This window comes from Labeo rohita, chromosome 2 (genome assembly GCF_022985175.1).
Source record: "Labeo rohita strain BAU-BD-2019 chromosome 2, IGBB_LRoh.1.0, whole genome shotgun sequence".
Lineage (NCBI taxonomy): Eukaryota > Metazoa > Chordata > Actinopteri > Cypriniformes > Cyprinidae > Labeo > Labeo rohita.
Window position 1 is genome coordinate 3,182,860 of NC_066870.1, and position 21,763 is coordinate 3,204,622.

Here is a 21,763-nt window from a genome sequence, read left to right on the forward strand (position 1 = left end):
ATTGGCCTATCAAGAAAAATGGACAAAATGCCCCCAAAAAAGAGGTTGCAATGCTTTCCCCCCAAAAAAGAGGTTGCAATGCCTCCAAGGTCTTCTGATTGGTCCGCTGTTTTGGGACTGACGTTAATGATTGGCACTGTGTGTTTGAAAATGTTGAATTTTCTTAACATTTTTTTAAAACCCAGCACTCTTTGGCGCCAAAAGCCTCATGGGCAGCGCACTGACATATAGCGCTGTTGCGCTTTGGGTGTCCCGAGTTCAAATCCAACCTCGTGGACCTTTCCCAATCATATCCTTTCATATCTCCGCTGTCCTATCAAGAAAAATGGACAAAATGCCCCCAAAAAAGAGGTTGCAATGCTTGCCCCGCCTCCAAGGTCTTCTGATTGGTCCGCTGTTTTGGAACTGACGTTAATGATTGGCACTGTGTGTTTGAAAATGTTGAATTTTCTTAACATTTTTTTAACACACAGCACTCATTGGCACCAATAGCCTCGACCTTTCCTGATCTCAACCCCCTCTCTCTCTCCCACTTCCTTTCCACATACTATCCTATCCTAATAAAAGCAAAAAACACTCTGCTCATGTGCGAGACACTGTAAAAGACACAAGTGCAACGGTCATACACATCCACACAGAAAAACAATGGAAAATAGCATTGGAATGGAAAAACGCGTTTCGTGTGAACGGCCCCTAAGAAGGCTGTTTAAATCGTTGAAACCAACGGAGAGTAAAAACCCTTTGAGCATTGACCCTTATGGTTGTTCCCTTTCAGTCAAACCCTTTTATACCTTCTCCTTGCATTGCCATTCTTGGGTCATGGCTGCTGGAAAATTAAAATACTTCTAACAATGACTGGCATGAGCCCCCACGACAAGAATTGCTTCTTGGTAATAAGGCTGCCCACCAAATCACATATGTCCATCATGAAGACGTCGCCCCATTGGCAGTGTTGGCTTCTGTGATGGGCAAGTCAACGTCTGTAGGTGTACCTGAGTCAATAGGTGAGGAAACAGTCAAGTTTGTCATAAGTGGGTGGGTGGATGCTGTAACAGAGTCAGTGGTTGTGGCATGAGGTGCAGTCGAACCCACAGTGGCAAGAAGAGTAGTACCATTACTTAAGGTTGGCTCCAATACGGCTGGTGAAGGAGGGCCAGATTCTATGGAGTTGATCACAGGTTGGGCGACTAAATGTAACAGTGGAGTGCCGGAATCTATGGGTGAAGAAAAGGATTGAGCTGGAATGGCATTAACTTGATTAACTGGTAAAGACAGTTCTGTTGGGGAAGAGGGTAGAACGGGAGAGTCTATTGAGGATGAGGGAGGAATTTCATTCAAAGGCGGAGTGGGTGATGGTCCAGCGGATGAATCGGACAAGTTCGCTGTGCAGAGAGGAAAGGTTGGGGAAGGACCTGTAGAGCCCACTTCAGTTAGGATATTAATATCATTAGCAACTGGTGAGGGAAATTCAACAAGTGGCGTACCTATATCTAAAAGCGAAGACGTGTGGAGATCAGAAGAAGTTGGAGACTCGGCGATCAAAGGTGAAGTAGGCAGAACAGATGGAGATTCGGTTTTAGGTGTCTGAACGTAATTAACAGCGATTGGGGTAGAAGTGTTTGGGATAGAGGCAAGGAGAGGATCCTCTACGGAGGAGGCAGAGGTTTCCGGCACGGACGCGGATTGCTCTTGGGTAGAAGTCAGTGTCTTCATACTGAATTGCTGCACCTGGCCGGTCGCTTGCTGGACGGGGGCATCCATGAGCATCTGAAGATCAATGGCGGATGAGGCCGTGGAGTCCATCGTGGAAACAGCAGTGGCAGCTGCTTCGTGCAGAGGCGTGTCGCCTACTCTGGCGTACTCGCGGCTTTCCGACTTAGTCAGCAGCGAGCGTTGCTCCCCCGGTTTGCGAGGTGGCAGTAACGGTTGGCGGGTGTAGCTTTCGCCGTCTGCTAAGGTTTCTGGTAGCGGTCGATTGCGAGTCTCTGGCAGCAGCAAGATGCAAATGATGCAGATAAGAGTGCAGCAGGCGAAAATGATGTGATGCAGAAAGTAGCCTTTCTGGTTATGCAGCTCCATGATGGGTGCCGTCAGCATGCCAAAACCAGCACTGGCTAGGACGAGGCCTAGACCGCCACCCCTAGAGAGCACACAAAAGGAACAAGAAAAATGTTGATCTAACATTACTGGAATAAAATATCCATTAAAGGCTACTATGAAAATTGAAGATCGGGGAAATTTACAAATTGGATGCAAATGCATGTGATACATACAAGATGATACAGACAAGAAAGACCTTTGACCTTTTTGATTTTCTCCCACAATCTTAAAAGTCGCCCATGTGGCTTGGCTCACCTAATCACAGTAGGGGTGATTTCAGCACAAAAAAAGATGCTTAGGTTGCTGACAGCGTGGGAGGAGAACATGCCAATGATGGAGAAAGCCTTTGAAAAGTTGGTGTTCAGCGTCCCGTAGCCTTCAGCTGGGAGTGAGAAAGACAACATGGTGAGTCATTTATTATTTTTTCCTCAAAAAGGAAAAACACATCAGCAGCACAATATAAAAATGGTGTATGGCTCATAAAAAATGCTTTCATCAAATGTGCGTGTAAGGATATTTACTGAAATAATGGGGAAAGGGGGATAAATTGAAAAATTATAATGAAGGAAATTTTTTTTAATGTGTTTTTTAATTACTCCAGTTTCCATTACACAAGCCCATACAAATTGGCAAAAGCCCATAAAAAAAATCAAACTGACAAAAAGATTTGCAGACCTTCATGAACAGATTGATGTCTGAAGGCTTTTTTTTGCACATACTGCTAATGTTCAAATTACACCCTGGATTCTGCTATTTTTTTCTTCTTCTTCTTCATTACTTATTTTGTTTTAGGTCATTACCATTATCAAGGTCAGCTTTTCAGACAAATTTCAGACGATTTATTTAAATTCAAATGAATAAAAATGAAACAAATCAGTATAGAAATGTATTACTGTACTGTAAACTACAAACAAGTATTTATTAACAACAGCATCAAAAACTATAATTATTGACATTATTATTAAACATTTTTAATAAATTGATAAAGAAAAAATAGTAATAATACTATTGAACTGTAAAATAACTAATAAAAATAACATAATTATGTCTTAATTTGTAGAGGTTTTATAGTTTATATAGAGATCTTATAGCTTTTTCCACTGACAAAAAGACTATTCTCAAACTATTTTTAAACTTGGGAAGACAGTCCATGTCATACACGACCAAAACTCACAGCAGCTGGACAAATGACAGAGTTTGTGTGAAGCAGATTGTGAGCTACTCGTGTGTAAATGAACACCGTGCTGTGCTTTGCTTAGAAACATATGGACAGTTATTAGATTATCAGATTTTTCACTTGCTGAGTGTTAATTTTGGACCCTGGCTGAGACGCTAAAGGTGTTCTGCACACAGTCACTAGATGGCATCACAAGCTTGTGCAATGCTACACTATCCATGCGTGAAATAAATGATTAGAAAGGTATATGAAAATGCAGCATTTTTCCCCATTGGAATTACACAATTCATGCGGATCATAATTTGCAAGTAGGAAAATATGGAAATGCAATGGAAAAATCAAATCTTTGGATACTGTAGATCCCTGTCTGTGTGAAGACGAGAACATAGAGTTCCTCAAGTCCGAGGAACATATAATCACTGCAAGCTAGGGCTGGGAGACAGACCACAGCTGCCCTATTAAAACTTCCTGTGGGATCAGGATCATTTAAGCCACTACAGTAGACATGCGATTAGAAGGACAAAAGAATCCTTCTAAAATTAAACGTTAAGGCCAAGGGATCATAGGCATCTTCTGCCAATCAAAACAAATAAAAAATAGCTTACAGAAGACATGTACAACACAGAAAAAGCATCTTCAATCCTCTATTCTTCATAATTCAGTTCATGTATGTAATGCGAAAATATATACACTACCAGTCAAACGTTTTTTCATTTTTAATGTTTTTTAAACAAGTCTCTTCTGCGCACCAAGCCTGCATTTATTTAATCCGAAGTACAGCAAAACAGTAACATTTTTTTTTATATTTAAAATAACTGTTTTCTATTTAAATATATTTTAAAATGTAATTTATTTCTGTGATCAAGGCTGAATTTTCAGCATCATTACTCCAGTCTTCAGTGTCACATGATGCTTCAGAAATCATTCTAATATGCTGATCTGCTGTTTAAGAAATGTTTTATTATTATTTAAAACAGTCAAGTACATTTTTTCAGGAATCTAATATAAATACGTGATAATAAAGACATTTATAATATTACAAAATATTTCTATTTCAGATAAATGCTGTACTTCTGAACTTTCTATTTATCAAAGAAACCTGAACAAAAATCTACTCAGCTGTTTTCAACATAATACTAAATTTTTTGAGCAACAAAATTCTGAAGGATCATATGACTGGAGTAATGTTGCTAAAAATTCAGCTTTGAAATCACAGGAATAAATTACATTTTAAAATATACTGAAATAGAAAAGAGTTATTTTAAATAGTAAAAATATTTCAAAATATTTTGCCTGTACTTAGGATCAAATAAATGCAGGCTTGGTGTGCAGAAGAGACTTCTTTAAAAAAACATTAAAAACGTTACTGTTCAAAAACTTCTGACTGGTAGTGTAAACAATTTCACACTCTAGACTGTAATTTATATAAAAAATGAATAAAATATTTCAAAAGCTTAAATGAAGACCCTAAAGGTACTTAACAGTGGGCATATCACTGATATTAATATAACTGGTGGTGTCTTTGTGTGCAAACAGCTTCTGCCTTATTTTTTGTCACTTTATTGCTTTGCACTTGAAATTAGGGTTAGTACTAATTGTACTAATAACTAACACACACACACACACACACACACACACACACAAAAGAGCAATGTTGCAAAGCACCACACTGAAATGAACCTATAACTGTTTTACTTTTACTTTCCTAAAAATGCATAATTTGAACATCGGAAGAATTGCAAAAAAAAAACCAGTTAACATATGAAACAGAGCAATCAAGAGAAAACTGCACAGTAATAGCACAGTGTTTATACTTTACCAATATTCAGGTGAACACTGTACTTCCCCAACACTGCATTCATCATGGATGGATCACATAGAGGGGGAAAAAACAAAAAAAACAAACAACAAATGAGAAACCACAGTAGTTCACAGCTAATAGCTAGTAATGAAATATATGCATGTGTGCTTATAAAATGTAAAAACTAAGTATGCTTCAAATTATCAGGGATGAAATCCAGTTAAGCCCTTTCATTTATACCTTTATATCTTCTGTTTATTTTTATTTTTCTGTGCTCAACAGAAGCAGAGATGTTTTCTAGATTTATAAACCGTAAATCTGGTGGGCTACAACCGGTTTAACAGCATTTTAGTACTAGAGAGAGATTGAAGGGAAGCAATTCTGGAGCAAAAATTCTTTCACATCTCAGGACAGCAGTAAACCTGGTCCAGCTTTTTTGTGTCCAAAATCACATACTGTCAGAGAACAGTAGGTACTATAGTTTATAAACAACTTAGGGACCGCTTAAAAAGGTTTATTCTATGAACTCACTACAGACATACTACATCCACATGCTGACCGTCATGTGGCCATCAGTTGCGTCATTCCCGTGTCCTTTCAGGACAGTAAAGTGCTGTAGTAATGTGCACAGCATGCAAATCAATGATCAGCTTTTGAGCTTGTGATACATTCACAATGTTTACATGCACACCAGACAGTAAGCAATAACAAGTGAACTGCTTAACCCTATAAAGCTGTCTGTGTCAAATGTGATGGGACAAAAATTCTAAAGCCTCACTTTTTAGCAACTAAAAGAAAGAATTTCACTTTTTAGCAACTAAAACATCCTCATGTTTCCCCATGACAGTGATTGTGTTCGATTAAGTTTAAGCCCTTACGGAGGGTCGTCCAGTGTTAGTGGTGTGTGTTTGTGATTTGTGTGTTGTCTCACAGTTTAGCAGGCCGAGCTGAAGGAGAGACGCCAGGGCTGTGATGATCATAAACATGAGGAGTCCCCCGCGCCGGCCCATCACGCCCACGGCAGGACAGAGAGCCACACATGAAACCACAGCGATGCCCCCCATGGTGTAGTATTTGGCATAGAAATTAGGGAACATGGCGTTCGCCGGGTTCCTTATCAGGTCCTCGGCTGTCTCCTCCGACAGGCTGCGTGCAAAGCAGTGGTGTATGCCGTAACCGGTCAGTCTGAAAGACGGAGATGAAGAGAGGTTTTTAGATGTTGGAGTTGAAGGGATAGTTCACCTTAAAATGAAATGATTCTGCCATCATTTACACACCCTCTTGCCTTTTTCCAAACCTAAAAGAATTCATCTTCAAAATGCAAATAAAGAATAAACATTCCAGATCTGTTTACTACTTTTTGCATTCTGAGTCTGTTTGGACCTGAACATTAATTAAAAGTAATAATTTTGTATTTAGACATACACCCGAAGCGTGCAGACAGACAGCACCTTGCTCAGACAGCATGGAATTGCGAATTCTCTTTCACGTCTTATTGCGCTTGAATAGTCAAATACACACACAATTGTGTAAAGTGTGGAGTGGCCGTCGTGTGGAGTGTTCACGTAAACATAGCTGTTTATGTGTTAAATAAGCGTAAACAGTTGGGTGAAGACCAAATGTGTTTCAGTATATTGGATCTGTGCAGACGGTCTTAAAGGGACAGATGCCTAATTTACCTAGTGCTGTCTGCAGCATTAATGTTAATAAAACAACAAAAAAACAAAGAGAAAATCACTCACAAGTCTTGAATCACCTCTGTGTCTTTAATAAGAATCAATCCATAATTGGTTCATACAGTAAAGACACTTAAATTATACACTTAAATATTTTATACACTGAAATTTCTATTAAAAAACCTATTGTAGCTGAAAAACATACGTTTATTTAATAAGTATTTTTGTTCTAATTCGTTTTTAGCTGGCTTCTCTGCTCCTATTTTTAACAAAAATAAAATAAAAGTAGCTATATTGAGATATATATCGTCAAGGCCTAAAATTAACACTCGCCAAGCGAGAATGTGGCGACAAATACCTGGGGTTATGCTGGCTATACGGTGCAGTGAAGTGTAGTTTAAAAGGTTGCATGTTTGACTGTACGCATACACTGAGCCGCTTCAGACAGTGCACCAGTAGTGCTTCAATGGACAAAAACCACACACAATAATGTCAAAATGCGCAATTTTGGTGATTTACCTAGTAAACGTATGAGTTATAAAGTCTTAAATGACCATGGAGTTTGATCGGATATGTGCCAGATCCACGTCATGTAAATCAGGTTTTAAAGAGACCACACTGCTTTTAAAGTGAAACCAAACATGCTGAAGTCTGTCACTGCTGTAAATCAAAGAACAAAAGAAAAAGAGAAATGACTCGATTACTCTAGTCGCTGATTAACTTTTATAGCTTGAATGAAGTTTAATATGTATAGTTTATGCATATACAGTTTAATAGTTTATGTGAAGATTGTTTTAAAATCACTAATTTAAAAGTTGTTATATATTTCAGAGACTAAAAATAATACCTTTCAATTATACTATAATGTTGAATTGCTAAAATTAATAGGTAAGGGAGGGAAAATGCATTAAATTGAGACACTAGTAGCAGGACAAATTAAAAACATTGTAAATATGTTTCATCATTGTAGTTATAATAACTGCCTGTTTTTGCAAAAAGCGGTTCATGGTCGGTAAAAAAAAAAAAAAATTTGGCCAGTAAATTTTAATCACGTCACCAGCTATTGGCAGGTGTGGCAAAAAGATTTCTCATACAATAAAATAAGATTTTGGTCATATCAGCCACCCCTGTTTTTTGGACCCACACCAGAAAAAAAGATGCAACAGCAAAAGTTATTTTTTATACTATTAAACCTTCATATATAACTTTACAGAAAGTATTTCTGACACCTAATGGTACACCATACATACCCGGGTCCAAAATGACCAAAACACGAAAAAAGCAAAGCTTTTTTAAATAATCACAAAAATTGTACAAAATCTGGAAAAAAAGTGTATTTGACAAACTAAGTATATAGTTTATTTCCTTTACCAAAAGCTATGCTTTTGTTTTTTTGTGTGTGAAATTTTGTATGTGTCTTTTCTGGGCCAAATAGACCAGAATGCATTAAGAGGGTTAATGACAGCTGTTTATCAGACTATAAATCAATAGCTCAGTTCATAAGGAATCAGGAACTTTTGGTTTTGGAAATGAGGGTGTGGAAATGGCAGAACTGACATTTTTGTGTGAACTACCCCTTTGATATCACCAGAATGTTTTTAATAAACATTCTATTTTACAGTCACGACAGTCACGCAGATGCATAATATAAAGATATTTACGAGTTGACGCAGAGCACTACAATATTCTTCCACAGGTTCCTTGTGCCAACCATCTTCACAATGCATGTCTTCTTGGATTGTTTTGGCAGTGCTTGGTTTAACTCTGAAATAAGTGCAGAAAACAAAGAAAAACAACAGCTTAATCCAACATTTCAGAAAAAACAGGTTTATGGGATAACAAATGGGATCACACTGAATTTTCTTCATATTCAAATTCCACATTCTTGAGGATTAAGAGTTCTTTATATCAATTGCAGCTGTGCATAATACATCATATCATGAACAACGATCACCAATGCAGGAATCAAACACGCTTAGGCCTAACACGACTTTACAGGCCCGTATCTCACAGGACATACATCAGTGTGCTCTAATGTCTCAAAGCAGGCACGAAAAGGAAGTGTACTACGACTGACTTTACTACCTTATTGTGACTGTTTTATTCATTGTTGCTTCTAAGGCTATGAAAAGTAAGCACTGCATACTGTAACTGGCTTTGCAGTACCATGGTCTGCTAAATGTCATTCGAGAGAAGTTGTATCACAGGAAGATCAAGTAGTGACATTTTGATCAAAGATAATGAGGTCATGTTATGTAAAATACGCACAAATTGAACTGCATACAAATAAAACCATTAACATGCATTAAGAAAACAAATAGGGTTCATTTTAATTTTATGCTGACTTCAGCTCCTATGGGTTGCACTATATGTCACTAGTTTTTACACAGACTTAAATAATGCACTTATTTAACAAAAAAATGTTTTGAAGTGTTGGACAAATAATGCAATCAATGGATGCACATGCTGGATGACTAAAATCAAGGTGTAGTTAGTAGCTTTTGCCTTTGTAGGGCACTTTGCTCCTGAAATGTTTACACTGCCAGCAGCCGGAGCTAACTGTTGACTTTAGATCGCGCACGTCTCCGTCTGACAGTGACTCAGGTTTTGTAAATGGTAGATACAGGATAAACATCTGGTTAGTAAAACCTGTTTTGTGTTTTACTAACCAGAACAAAGTTTAGAACAAAGTCATACCAGTGTCTCCCTCAACAACACGAGGGAGAACGTAAATAATGGTGAAATAGTTTGATGTAACAGGCCTATATGTGAGCAACTGTCAAGTCTTCACATTTGGATAACAGCTATTATTACTGATTTTAAAAATAAAGTTTTAATTACACTAATTTGTGCAGGGGCAGATTAACCATACGGGCTATTGAGCAACTTGAGCAAGCAATGCATTTGCAAGTGTCTTTCTAGCCATAGTCTTATACAGTGCATGTTTTCATGAGTACATTCTGAATTACGTGAATATTTCTCTGTATGTTTTTAACCTCCCACGTTGTGTAGAAATAGATGTTTATTGCAATGCAAACAAGACCATCCACTCATTGTCCTGCTTCAGGAAATTAAGACTGAATAGTCTGAGCAGTCTGTCTTCCTTTTTATCTTTTTTTTTTAATAGCCTAAAACATTTCAAAATTATTTAGTAAATTAAATATGAACTGAATGACATCACTTTTTGTTGGCCAAAGAATCTGAAGTGGTAACGGTTTGCATTATGAAGATGTCAAAAACTAAATAAATCTAGAAAGAATCCTACATAGATTGATTTGCTGACTGATTTTCATTGAAGGCTGGTTCTGATTGTTTCCTCTGACTGGTAAATCATGTTTTGCAATTGTTTAGATTTTGTTCAGATATTTTGCAGCATGCATTTTCACATTTATACAGTATCTTAAACAGATAGTTATTGCATTAAAGCTGTAAGCTGTTGAGATCACTAGTTCTAAACTTAATCAAGTTTTTCACATTGTAAACCTTATAAATGCCCAGAGTTTTTCTCTCTTTGGCTGTATACCTGTCATGATATCTGCGTCCTCCTCTAGATTGATGTCGTTCTTCTTGGCGACGCGCTCCATGATCCATTTGGAGCGACTGTACTGCTGCGTCGCCAGCAGCCAGCGCAGAGACTCTGGAAAAATCCTGATGAATGAAAACAGATATACTTTACTATATCACATCATATCAAAACTACACAGACTAATCTAATCTATGTTGGGCTAAACACTTAGCAGGAAAACAGAGCATTGTCATTGAATGTCAGCTGCTAAATAAAGAACTAAAAACACTGAAGCAATGCAACTGTTACAAAACTGATACAAGTATAAAGAATAAAGTGAACATTTATTGATGTGGTTTTATATATATCCGTTTATAATGTAAATAGACAACATTTTTACTAAGAAATATATTGAACTGATGTATTTAAAAAAAAGTTTCACCTGAATGTATTTTAGAATCTTTGTCTTGTAGTAATTTCTATGTAGTATTTATGTTTTATTTTTTGTTTGTTTATTATGCAACTTGTTTCAGCCTTGCTGTTGACATGCCAATATTACAATAAGTAAGTAAATAAACAAATACAAAATGTCAGTGTGCATGATTTTAATGTACAGTATACTCTACATAAAATTTGTATGTAAGTTTTTTTTATGTAGAAGAAATGTTTTAAATGGGATGTTGGGATAATACAAGAAGATAATATAAAATATTTATTCATTCAGTGTAGTTTGACAGGAAAGGCATGATGGTGCTTTTTCACCTTTCCATAAGTAAATATATGTAAGAATGACCTAAACGCCACCTGGTAAAAACAACTTGCTTATGTTTAAATGTGAAATTACTAAAGAAAAAACCTTCTTATGTCACCATTTGTGACCCTGGACCACAAAACCAGTCATAAGAGTCAATTTTTTTAAATTGAGATCTATACATCTAAAAGCTGAATAAACAGCTTTCCATTGATGTATGGTTTGTTAGGATATGTCAATATTTGGCCGAGATACAACTATAAGAACATCTGTAATCTGAGGGTGCATAAAAATCTAAATATTGAGAAAATCACCTTTAAAGTTCTTAGCAATGCATATTACTTAAAAAATAAATAAATAAATAAAAAATACAAAATATTTACGGTAGGAAGTTTGCACTATATCTTAATGGAACATGATACTTAATATCCTAATGATTTTTGGCATAAAAGATCAATCATTTTCACCCATGCAATGTATTGCTGGCTATTGCTACAAGTATACCAGTACTTATGACTGATTTTGTGGTCCAGGGTCACATTTCATACAGCATATTGTCAGAGTATTACTAATACTTAGTAATATAAATTTTAATTTGCACACTGACATGAGATGAGAATGAGAATCAAAGTCAGTCACCAGTTGAATTACCTGCATTATTATGGTAACCTGATTTTGGACTACTTTGCTCACAGAATATATTAATCATGCTTGATAGTAAATAGTGCATTTTTACAACAGCATCAGTACCTAAAAAAATGTTTTTAAAAAATTAAAAAAAATTAAAGTATATTTATGATTATTATTGTTTGAAGTATTCTATTTTTGGACATTTGAAATGTTCGTTTCTCTGTGACGGAAAGCCCATTTTTCAGCAGTCGCTATTCCAGACTACTATAAAAGCCTTGTGTTATAAAATCCATCTGTTGTGGCTATTTGGTTCGTATGCAACTTTCTGCATTATCGGTTGAGAATAATGATGCCGCTTAATGAAGTGTGGAAACAGTAGTGTAATGCCTTTTTTCAGCAGCTGATGTCTTGAGTGCTCACTGTCACTATAAACAAGTCAAACTTTGGTTTTAAAGGAGAGGTCCACTTCCAGAACAACAATTTAGAGATAATGTACTCACCCCCTTGTCATCCAAGATGTTCATGTCTTTCTTTCTTCAGTTGTAAAGAAATTATGTTTTTTGAGGAAAACATTTCAGGATTTTTCTCCATATAACAGACTGATATTTTAGAAGTTTGAACTTCCAAAATGCAGTTTAAATGCGGCTTCAAACGATCCCAAATGCAGCTGTAAACAATCCCAGCCGAGGAAGAAGGGTCTTATCTAGCAAAACAATCAGTTACTTTCATAAAAATAATAAAATTTTTATACTTTTTAATGTCAAACGCTCGTCTTGTCTTGCTCTGCCTGAACTCTGTGTATTCTGGCTCAAGACAGTTAGGGTATGTCAAAAAACTCCAGTCGTATTTTCTCCCTCAACTTCAAAATCGTCCTACATCACTGTTTTACCTTTTTTGTTAAGGGTGTTTGATCTTCTTTGCATGTTCACTTTGCAAACACTGGGTCAGAACTTCTGCAGTGATGTAGGACGATTTTGAAATGATTTTTGAAGTTGAGAGAGAAAATACGTTTGGAGTTTTCCGACATACCCTAACTGTCTTGAGCCAGAATACACAGAGTTCAGGGAGAGAAAGACAAGACGAACGTTTCAGATGAAAAAGTATTTAAATTGTATTTTTTGAATGAAAATAACCAATCGTTTTGCTAGATAAGACCCTTCTTCCTCGGCTGGGATCATTTGAAGCCACATTTAAACTGCATTTTGGAATGTCAAAATCGGGGCACCATATCAGTCCATTATATGGAGAAAAGTCCTGAAATGTCTTCCTAAAAAAAAAAAAAAAAAAAAAAAAAAAATTTCTTTAGGACTGAAGAAAGAAAGACATGAACATCTTGGATGACAAGGGGGTGAATACAGTATCTGTAAATTGTTGTTCTGGAAGTGGACTTCTCCTTTAAGAACGGGCATATTTTTGAACAGCCATGGCACTGTTGCTTACCAGATATAGGACAGAATGAGTACGAGAGGGCAGATTACGACTACTTGCAGAATCTGCCAATCACGACAGAGCACTGCCAGTCCCGGCATGAGCAACTGCCCCGCCAACACCACGAAGTTTGCCACCATGGTCATGGAGAAACGCCATCCCGGCAAACACAGCTCGATCCCTGCAGACAAGAAAACACATCCAACATGAGTCAGTTAACAGAGAGCTCTTAATAACTGCAACAGTTAGAGTGATAATTTACACTAGCTTTTATAAAACGGTATTGTAGTGATATAATTTTTATTGTAAAATGACTTAAATTACATCGCAAATACCATATTTTTATATGACATCATGTAAGCTTTTAAACGTTTGAGTCGTCTTTTTCTGCTCTTGTGTTTCATCATGTTCTACAGACACTGTTTTAAATGTTTTTATTCACATATGGGACTTTAAAATGCATGTGTCTAACTCTAAGGCGTCTGTCCTGTCATCTGTCTGCAATTAATTCACTGACTCATTAGTATTCATAATGCAGAAGCACATGGCAGACAACACGGGTGGTCTTCAGTGACAGAGCAGTACTGCATTACCAAATGATTGCAAAACCACAGAACATGCAGCAGGGTCTGACATGGGTGAACGATTTGGGTTTGAGCTTTCCAATGTGACAGGACTCAGAAAGTACTCCGGCGTGAACACAGCGGCTGCACAATCCTTCAGAAAAGCCTAGAATATCAATGAGCAGCACTTCCCACAGGAACTGAATCATTCTCTGTGTTCAAAGACAGAGCTCAAGCTGAAACCACAGTCGTGAAGCTGACAGGGAAACCGCTCTGTTTCTCAGCTAGATGATGAGGAGCGGGGGCTGTATTACTAACGCATCCAAACTCAGAACCCTACCTGTAAAAATGGTCATTTCACATAGTGAAACTTTTTCAAATCTTAAGTCAAGAATTAAGATAGGAAGTTTTTGTTTTACAGTCCCAGCAGGAATATAAAAGTAAATATTCACACTTAAACATTCAGAGAAAATTTTATAATTTGATAAATTGGATTAGATAAACATATTTTAAAGAAAGATAAAATAAAAGATTAAAGCACAATCACATTTTTTTTCAAGCCAAACATTTCACACGAAAATCATGTAACAAAATACATGAGATATGATAATAAATAAAAAAATAAATATGAACTGAATTTATGAATTTATATTAATGAATAAATAATATATATATATATATATATATATATATATATATATATATATTTATATATATATTTACTATTTATTCATTCATTTTAGTACATCAAGTTAAACTACATTAAAACTAGAAATTTGCTATGGCAACAACCTGGATTATATATATATAATATATATATATATATATATATAAAAAATATTTTAATATTTAAATTCAGTTCATATTTATTTAATATTTATATATTTTTTAAATAATTTATTTTAGTACATCAAGTTAAACTACATTAAAATTAGAAATTTTGTCTTGGCAACTACCTGGATGAACAAAAAAAAAAGTTACTTTTTTAATATATTTTTTATTTATTTAATTTATTAAAGTTGATATTTATTTAGTTTAGTTATTCTCGTTATTTATTCATTTATTTATTTTGGTTAATATTTATTTATTAACTCACTTATTTCAGTTTATATTTACGTATTTATGCATTTATTTGGATCATTGGTTTTGGTTTAAGATAACTATAATAAGTCTTGTCCACTGTCTGTATCCATAATATTCCCAACAAGCAATTATTAATAATAATAATCCAAGAACAGTAATTGCTTTCCAAAATTCAAAATAAGGTGGGAGACATTATAATCTGACATCCCAAAAACTTTGTCTTCAAACATTTAAAGACATGTCCATCTTACGTCGTCATTTTAGTAATAATCTGTTACATCAAACTGCTTTCTTGGTTTACACACTAGAGAAAACTGAAGGATATGAATGTAGAAGAAAATAAGACTATTTTTAGTTCTCAAACTCTGATTTCTAAGTGAACAGATTGTGTTTTCAAGCAAAATACAAGAGCTGCTCTTTTTGAATAATTTGTCTAATGTAGAGAACTGTGCTTAGTGTTTTTCAAGCAGTTTGTTTTGCTTTTGCAAAACCGAGTGTAAAGCAGATAATGTGCTTGTGGTTTTGGAGATTTGGCAAGAGGATTTGGTAGATGAGTTAATGGTTTCACTGAGCCTCGAGTACCACTTTCAGTGCAAAAAAAACTCCCAGAAAACTGGTAATGGTCGTCATTTTTATTCTCAGTGAAGGAATAACATTTTGTGAAAATAAAATAAAGGTTTACGGAAGGTCTGACTCTAAAGCGGATGGCTTAATGTAATCTACAAAGGATATAAACACCAAAAAGAAAAACTATGAAAGAAATTAATAATTGCTTGTAAAACTTACCTTAATGCCATATGTGACAGAATAAATGTCAGGTTCAATCTCACTTTATAAACATGTTAAATCTGCCCTCAAATTGTGATTTAATGAGTGAAAGAAGCTTATTGATGAAATATCACTCTTGGAAATGTGTAAATTTGTAAATAGCAATGGGAAAATGTGTATGCCAGGAGTATTTTTCACCAGCGGTGGAAAAGTAATACTGCTATTAATAAATGTGCAACTGATAAAGCTCAATAAAATATCAGAAATAACAACCAGTAACCAATGCACTCACTGCAACCATATGAGATATGAAATCACTGATTAAGTGTACAGAGAATAATATACTGACAGGAAGAGCTATGCAAGTAAGTGAGTACTGTGTGCAAAATCATTTTTATTAATATATTAAAATAGAAAATTGTAAATATATTTCACAATATTTCGGTTTTATTGTATTTCTAATCAAATAAATACAGCCTTGGTGAGCATAACTTTAGGAAGACTTCACTAAAAACATTTAAAACCCATAATGCATGCACATTTTGACTCAGCTGAAACTGAATCGCTGAAATGAACCTCATTTCTCTTGCTTTTGGAAAACTTCACGCCTACATCATCCCTTAAAATGCTGCCTACAAAGGCTGCTTACTAGGTTTTGGAACAAAGCCAGAGAGAGAGCGAGAACCTTGAGCTTCTTAACGCATCTGATCCAAATCCCCCATGTTCCCACAGCTCAGCAGCTCCACACACACTCCTAACTTGCTAAATGAGAACAAACAATAGAGTTTTATTGTTTATAATAAAGCTAATGGCTACAAGTAACTCTAATCCAAACCATGATGATATATAAAGAGCACGTTAAAACAGTCTGTGCTGCTCGGCTGCATTTCTGTACACCAGAAGAGGGCGCCGTGAGGGATCAGGGTTGTTTGTCTGCTTGAGCCTGAGGCTGACATTATGACCTTCCCTGTCACATGAGTCACTCATGGCTTTCTGCCATTATGTCACATATTCAAATACATTCCATGCCAGGATCGCTCGCTTCCTGTGGCATGGAATGGAATGAGGGTTACTGATTTGTTTTTTAGAGAATAACACTAGTATTGCTGTGGCCATGAGTCTGATTCCCAGGGGAACGCATGAACTGATAAGTGAAGCTGATGGCATCTGTAAGCAAATTTATAACAGTGTTTCTCTGTCTGAAAAGGGAGAGAGTAGAAAAACCGCAGTCACACCTGGGCCTGCTAGCGACGTGCAGGTGGTGTTAGATGTGGTGGTCTGGGTCAAAGGTCACAGATAAACAGCTGTTGATGCAGCACTGAAGAACACAATCTCAGCACAACCACTGAACTTTACTCCAGTCAGCATACAAAACACTGATGGCACATCTCTGATTGCAACAGAGCTCAAGATTTGAGAGCAAGAAGGAAAGAAAGAATGAAAGAAAGATAAAACCAGTACATTTTGGTACAGAGTGATGTCTGGTTCACAAACGAATCATCCGTTTAAACTGGTTCTTTTAGCTGAACTAGCTGAATCAATTCACTGAATCGTCACGGCTCAAGCAGTACAGATCTACAAGTTACTTAGATGTTTGACAGATACTCCAACTCGAAATGATCCAATAGCAGTATGAACTGATTCAGCGCTCCAGTTCAACAGTCACTGAAACAGTTCAGCTCAGACCGAACACCAATCGGACCAAATCAAACACTTGAATGAAGGGGCAAAATTAAGATTTTTATGGTTTCTCATGGTTTATGTAAAAAGGCGAGACGATGAAGACTAGTTGATGCACTTTATATGCTTTAGACATGTAGACATGTTCCAGAACAACAATTCACAAATAATTTACTCCCCCCTTGTCATCCAAGATGTTCATGTCTTTCTGTCTTCAGTCGTGCAGAAATTATGGTTTTTGAGGAAAGCATTTCCGGATTTTCTCCATATAATGGACTTCATTGGTGCCCCGATTTTGAACTTCCAAAATGTAGTTTAAATGCGGCTTCAAAGGCTCTAAATGATCCCATCTAAAGGATGATCCCATCTAAAGTCTATCTAGTAAAACGATCTGTCATTTTTTTTTTTTGTAAAATAAAAATGTTTATACTTTTTAAGCACAAAAGCTCGTGTAGTACAGGCTCTGGGATGCGCGTTCACGACGCTACATACTATTGAATCACGTCGAAAGGTCACACGGAACTACAGACCCAGTGTTTACAAAGCGAACACACTAAGACTAAGAAGTGCAAGTAAGTTTGTAAACGCTGTTTACAAACAAAAAGGTACAACAATGTCCTCCTCTCAAGTCGTAAGAGAAAATAAGATGGAGTTTTTCTCCATACTCTACCTTTTTGAGCCGGAGTACACAGACGATGAACTTTGACGTAATTCGTAATAGTGATGGGAAGTTTCGATCATTTTACCGTCTCTGACCTTTGAGTCTCATTCACCAAAATGAACGAATCTTTGAGTCATTTCGTTCATTTTAGAAAAATATAATTAACATGTTACATGTTACTTCTCCCACACATCTACTGCTTACACAAATGTTGATCACACTACAAAGACAAAACTATAATGCTAAGAAACAGAAAAGATTAATTCATTGTTTAACTGGGTCTTTAGCATATGATAGTTCACCTTACCTCTTATCTGACAAGTTAAGATGAATAAGATGAACGAACGACTCAAAAAAACCCGAAGACTTGAAACAGGTGAACTAATTCCAGTACAGAACCTAATAGGATGTCGCACATGCGCAACTGAACGAATCACTCCCCGAGGTGACTTGTTCTTCGAGTCACATTAAAGATTCGTTATTCGTATTCACATCCCAGAGCCTGTGCTACATAAGCTTTTGTGTTTAAAAAGTATAGAAATTTAAATTTTTCGGAAAAAAAATGGCAGATCGTTTCGCTAGATGAGACCCTTCTTCCTCAGCTGGCATCATTTAGCGCCCTTTGAAGCTGCATTTAAAAAACTAAATTTTGGAAGTTCAAAATCAGGGTACAAATGAAGTCCATTATATGGAGAAAAACTGAATCACTGAGGAATGAAACACTGTCATGTTGCTCAGAGACACAAAACAAAAAGTGCTGTGGCTGTGTTTGGAATGATTTTTGTTGGCGAAATAGAGCAAAAACTGGCAATATTCTGTCTAAAACGTAAGTCTCTTAATTCTTGTCACATTTGTAATCATGTTAATTTTTTGTCAGTTTCTTGCACAGACCAATCGTTTTGCTTTGCAAGACCTCAATATATCGTCAAAAGCCACAAGTATTCATTTTGGCTGCGTCCAAAAGCCTAGTCAGCTGACTTGCTGCCTCGCTGCCATATCAGGCAGTGACTTCGAAGGCTGTGAAGGCAACTCGAAATCGAAAGCAGCGAAGGATACAGAATTTGAATTCCAACGTGCATTGATGCCTTCCTGTCTTGGAATGCTGCCTCCGAAGGGTGAGTAAATTAAAAACAATTTTGTAATTTTTGGATGAACTATCCCTTTAATTACAAAAACTGCAAACCAAACGCAATTAGAAAACATAAACGATTGCACTATATATGTAAATGCTTCATTTTTTAATTTGACCATTTATCATCATTAAAGATGTTTGATTTAAAAATGACTTTAGAGTTTAATCAGCTAGTCAGGTAAGTTTGAGTTTATTTTGAGACAAAACTGGATTGTTGGTATAACAAAGAACTTTACCAGTATTCACTGCTGTAACAACAAATGCTGAATGGCTGACTTGCTCTAATGCAGGTTATTTTCTCGATCACGTATCATAAACAAATACTGAACCAATCAGCTGTGAGGACAGTTATGTCATTTGAAAGTGAATACTAAAATTACTTTTAATTAAAGACGTGTTTCCTCTAAGAATATAATAGTTTATGCACAACACAGACTTATGAGTTATACAAGGCACTGAATTTAAAAAAAAAAAAAAAGGCCAGTTATTTCCAGAAAAAGCTCAAAAACCTATATGGAAGTGTACAGTAGGTTTACAGTAATGGTCACTGGAGGATCTTGACATCCCTAGTGAAAAATAAATATACTAAAATGCATTTAAATACATTTAGATTTCATTTTAAGTATATTATAAATACATGTTTGCAGAAGCTAAATTGGAACAACTCATTTTGTACTTCATGCACTTTAATTGTGTGGAAGTAGTGCAAGTTGAACTACTGTAAATATACTTCAGGCATAGTTTAAATATTTTACATTTAAAGAACAATATTATTTAAAGATCATACAATGCTCATCAATAGTAACATTAAAACATATTTTAGGCTTAATATTAAGAAATGTGCATTGTGCACAAGTAGTTCTTCAAATAAAGTTTAATTACCAATTTTATATTAGTAAGTCTTGAGTGATATGTCAGTAAATCTGTTAATAGACTTGAACTATACTTAGAAGATAAATGCATTTTAAATCTATTATTTTTTACTAGGGATGTGATTTAATCTATCGAGAGAGAAAAAAAACATCCTTGAATGCATCTGGATGTCTTGAAAGAGCACAGAGATGATTATTTCATGAGCATCTGTGTTTGCTAATCTAATCCCATAATACCTATCGTCAACTATTCAAACTGTCTCTGACCCTAGCCATTAAGCTATCTAGGACATCTCATTATGAAAATTAGCACACTGTATGTACATTGAAAGCTCTGTCCACATGCACACATGATTGAATCAGTGCACTCAATAGCTAAAGTTTCCAAGGACGAGAGAAATTTAACACTAGTGCGTGAAAAACAGCTAGCAGGCATCTGAGGCACCACAAATAATCAAGTTTGTGGCTGATCCTGTTATTCTGGGATATCATGGATCATAATACATTCATAACACTTCACAATAACTGTTGTTATTGCTATATAATTGTTAGTGATTAACAATAATTACATAATTTAACAGATCTGAAACATTCAAGCCATATAATGATCTGTTAAGCATTACATGATGTTCCTTAATGTTATTAAAGTATTAACAGCATACCTTCTATGAATAGCACATCCCACCTCACATTTATGACTGGAGTATGTAAGCCGTCTTAAGGCTCATGGGTATTAATTATGCTACATGATGTTCATAGGCCGAACATATAAAACTGGACTGCTCATATATTGCTCATATATCACCGTATTGGTATTCCCTAGTATTTCCACACATTCTATCGAATTAATAGGAAATAATACAATTTTCATGAGAAAACATCCTACGCAAATGACCTAAGCATGTAAATGGTTATTTGTTTAAATTTGGGAATCTGACCTGCTTATTAAACCATTACATTCATATTTGTTAAAGTAGCATCACATCAGTGGATGGACAAGACATCTCAACCTATATTACAAATGTAAACATGTAAAAGTACAGTTATTTACAGTGTTTATTAAATCTGTTGTGTTTTCATTCATACCGTAGGATAACTACAGATGTTTTAATGATTTTGTTTACAGCATGCATTATGAAGCAGTTAATGATCTGAACAATACTTCAATTAATAATCAATTAAATATTATAAAACAAGTAGTTCCGGTCCTAGATTTGTTTACGTGTATGTGTTGCTCAACAAACACTTTGTTGCAACCACAACTGTTTCTAAGGAACTACATGTTTCTATTAATATCATTATGCTTTATTCACTCTGTTTTATTTTGTGAAACCTTACTACATATATAGAATAACCATTTTATAAAAGCAATAAGCCCCGTAAAGCTTTGGTTTACAGTGAATGCATACTCTACATGCCATGGAATCGTCCATTTTTAGATGAATAAATCAAAATTGGGTCCCTTCAAAAATCGTGACCCTTCTTCCTTGGCTGGGATCGTTTAGAGCCCTTTGAAGTTGCATTTAAACTACATTTTGGAAGTTGTTTGGCAACAAATAAAAGGGTTTAAATTTCATTTTAGAATTAGAATAAATTAAAGAATTAAGAATAAATAAATGTTTAATGCATTCATTTGATTATCAGAAAAAATAAAAAACACGAATTTCTGAAAAAAAAAAAAAAAAAAGAAACCGATTGTAGGGCCATATTGTTCAAAATGTTACAATTGAGATTTTTGGACTTATTCTTTCACTGAAATAAATGTTTTTGTTAGTGCACAGAGAGTAAAGTATCAGGGAAAAAAAAAAAAAAAAAAAAAAAAGTACAATACCATACCACCCCTCCCTCCCTCCTAAAAATTCCTAGGGGAAACACTGAGGTACAGTTACGAAAAGTCATGAAAAGGTCATGACTCACTGAATATTCATTCATTGCC

At 35.6% G+C, this 21,763-nt stretch overlaps 1 protein-coding gene across 2 annotated transcripts in view; it reads right to left on the reverse strand.

Moving 5' to 3' along the window:
- slc22a23 (solute carrier family 22 member 23) overlaps nt 1-21,763 on the reverse strand; it is a 57,728-nt gene that overhangs the window by 3,533 nt on the left and 32,432 nt on the right. The window contains exons 4-10 of one of the 2 annotated variants that reach the window (XR_007829570.1): nt 13,081-13,249; nt 10,278-10,402; nt 8,416-8,518; nt 6,010-6,263; nt 5,097-5,129; nt 2,356-2,482; nt 270-2,140 (exon numbers count right to left, since the gene is read on the reverse strand). Coding sequence is in view for 1 of the 2 variants with exons in the window: in XM_051133684.1 (XP_050989641.1) it covers nt 925-2,140; nt 2,356-2,482; nt 5,097-5,129; nt 6,010-6,263; nt 8,416-8,518; nt 10,278-10,402; nt 13,081-13,249 (2,027 nt within the window). In the remaining variant the exon portion in view is untranslated. Of the gene's footprint in view, nt 1-79; nt 2,141-2,355; nt 2,483-5,096; nt 5,130-6,009; nt 6,264-8,415; nt 8,519-10,277; nt 10,403-13,080; nt 13,250-21,763 lie in introns of those variants that run through there. The other variant, XM_051133684.1, reaches the window with a different exon arrangement.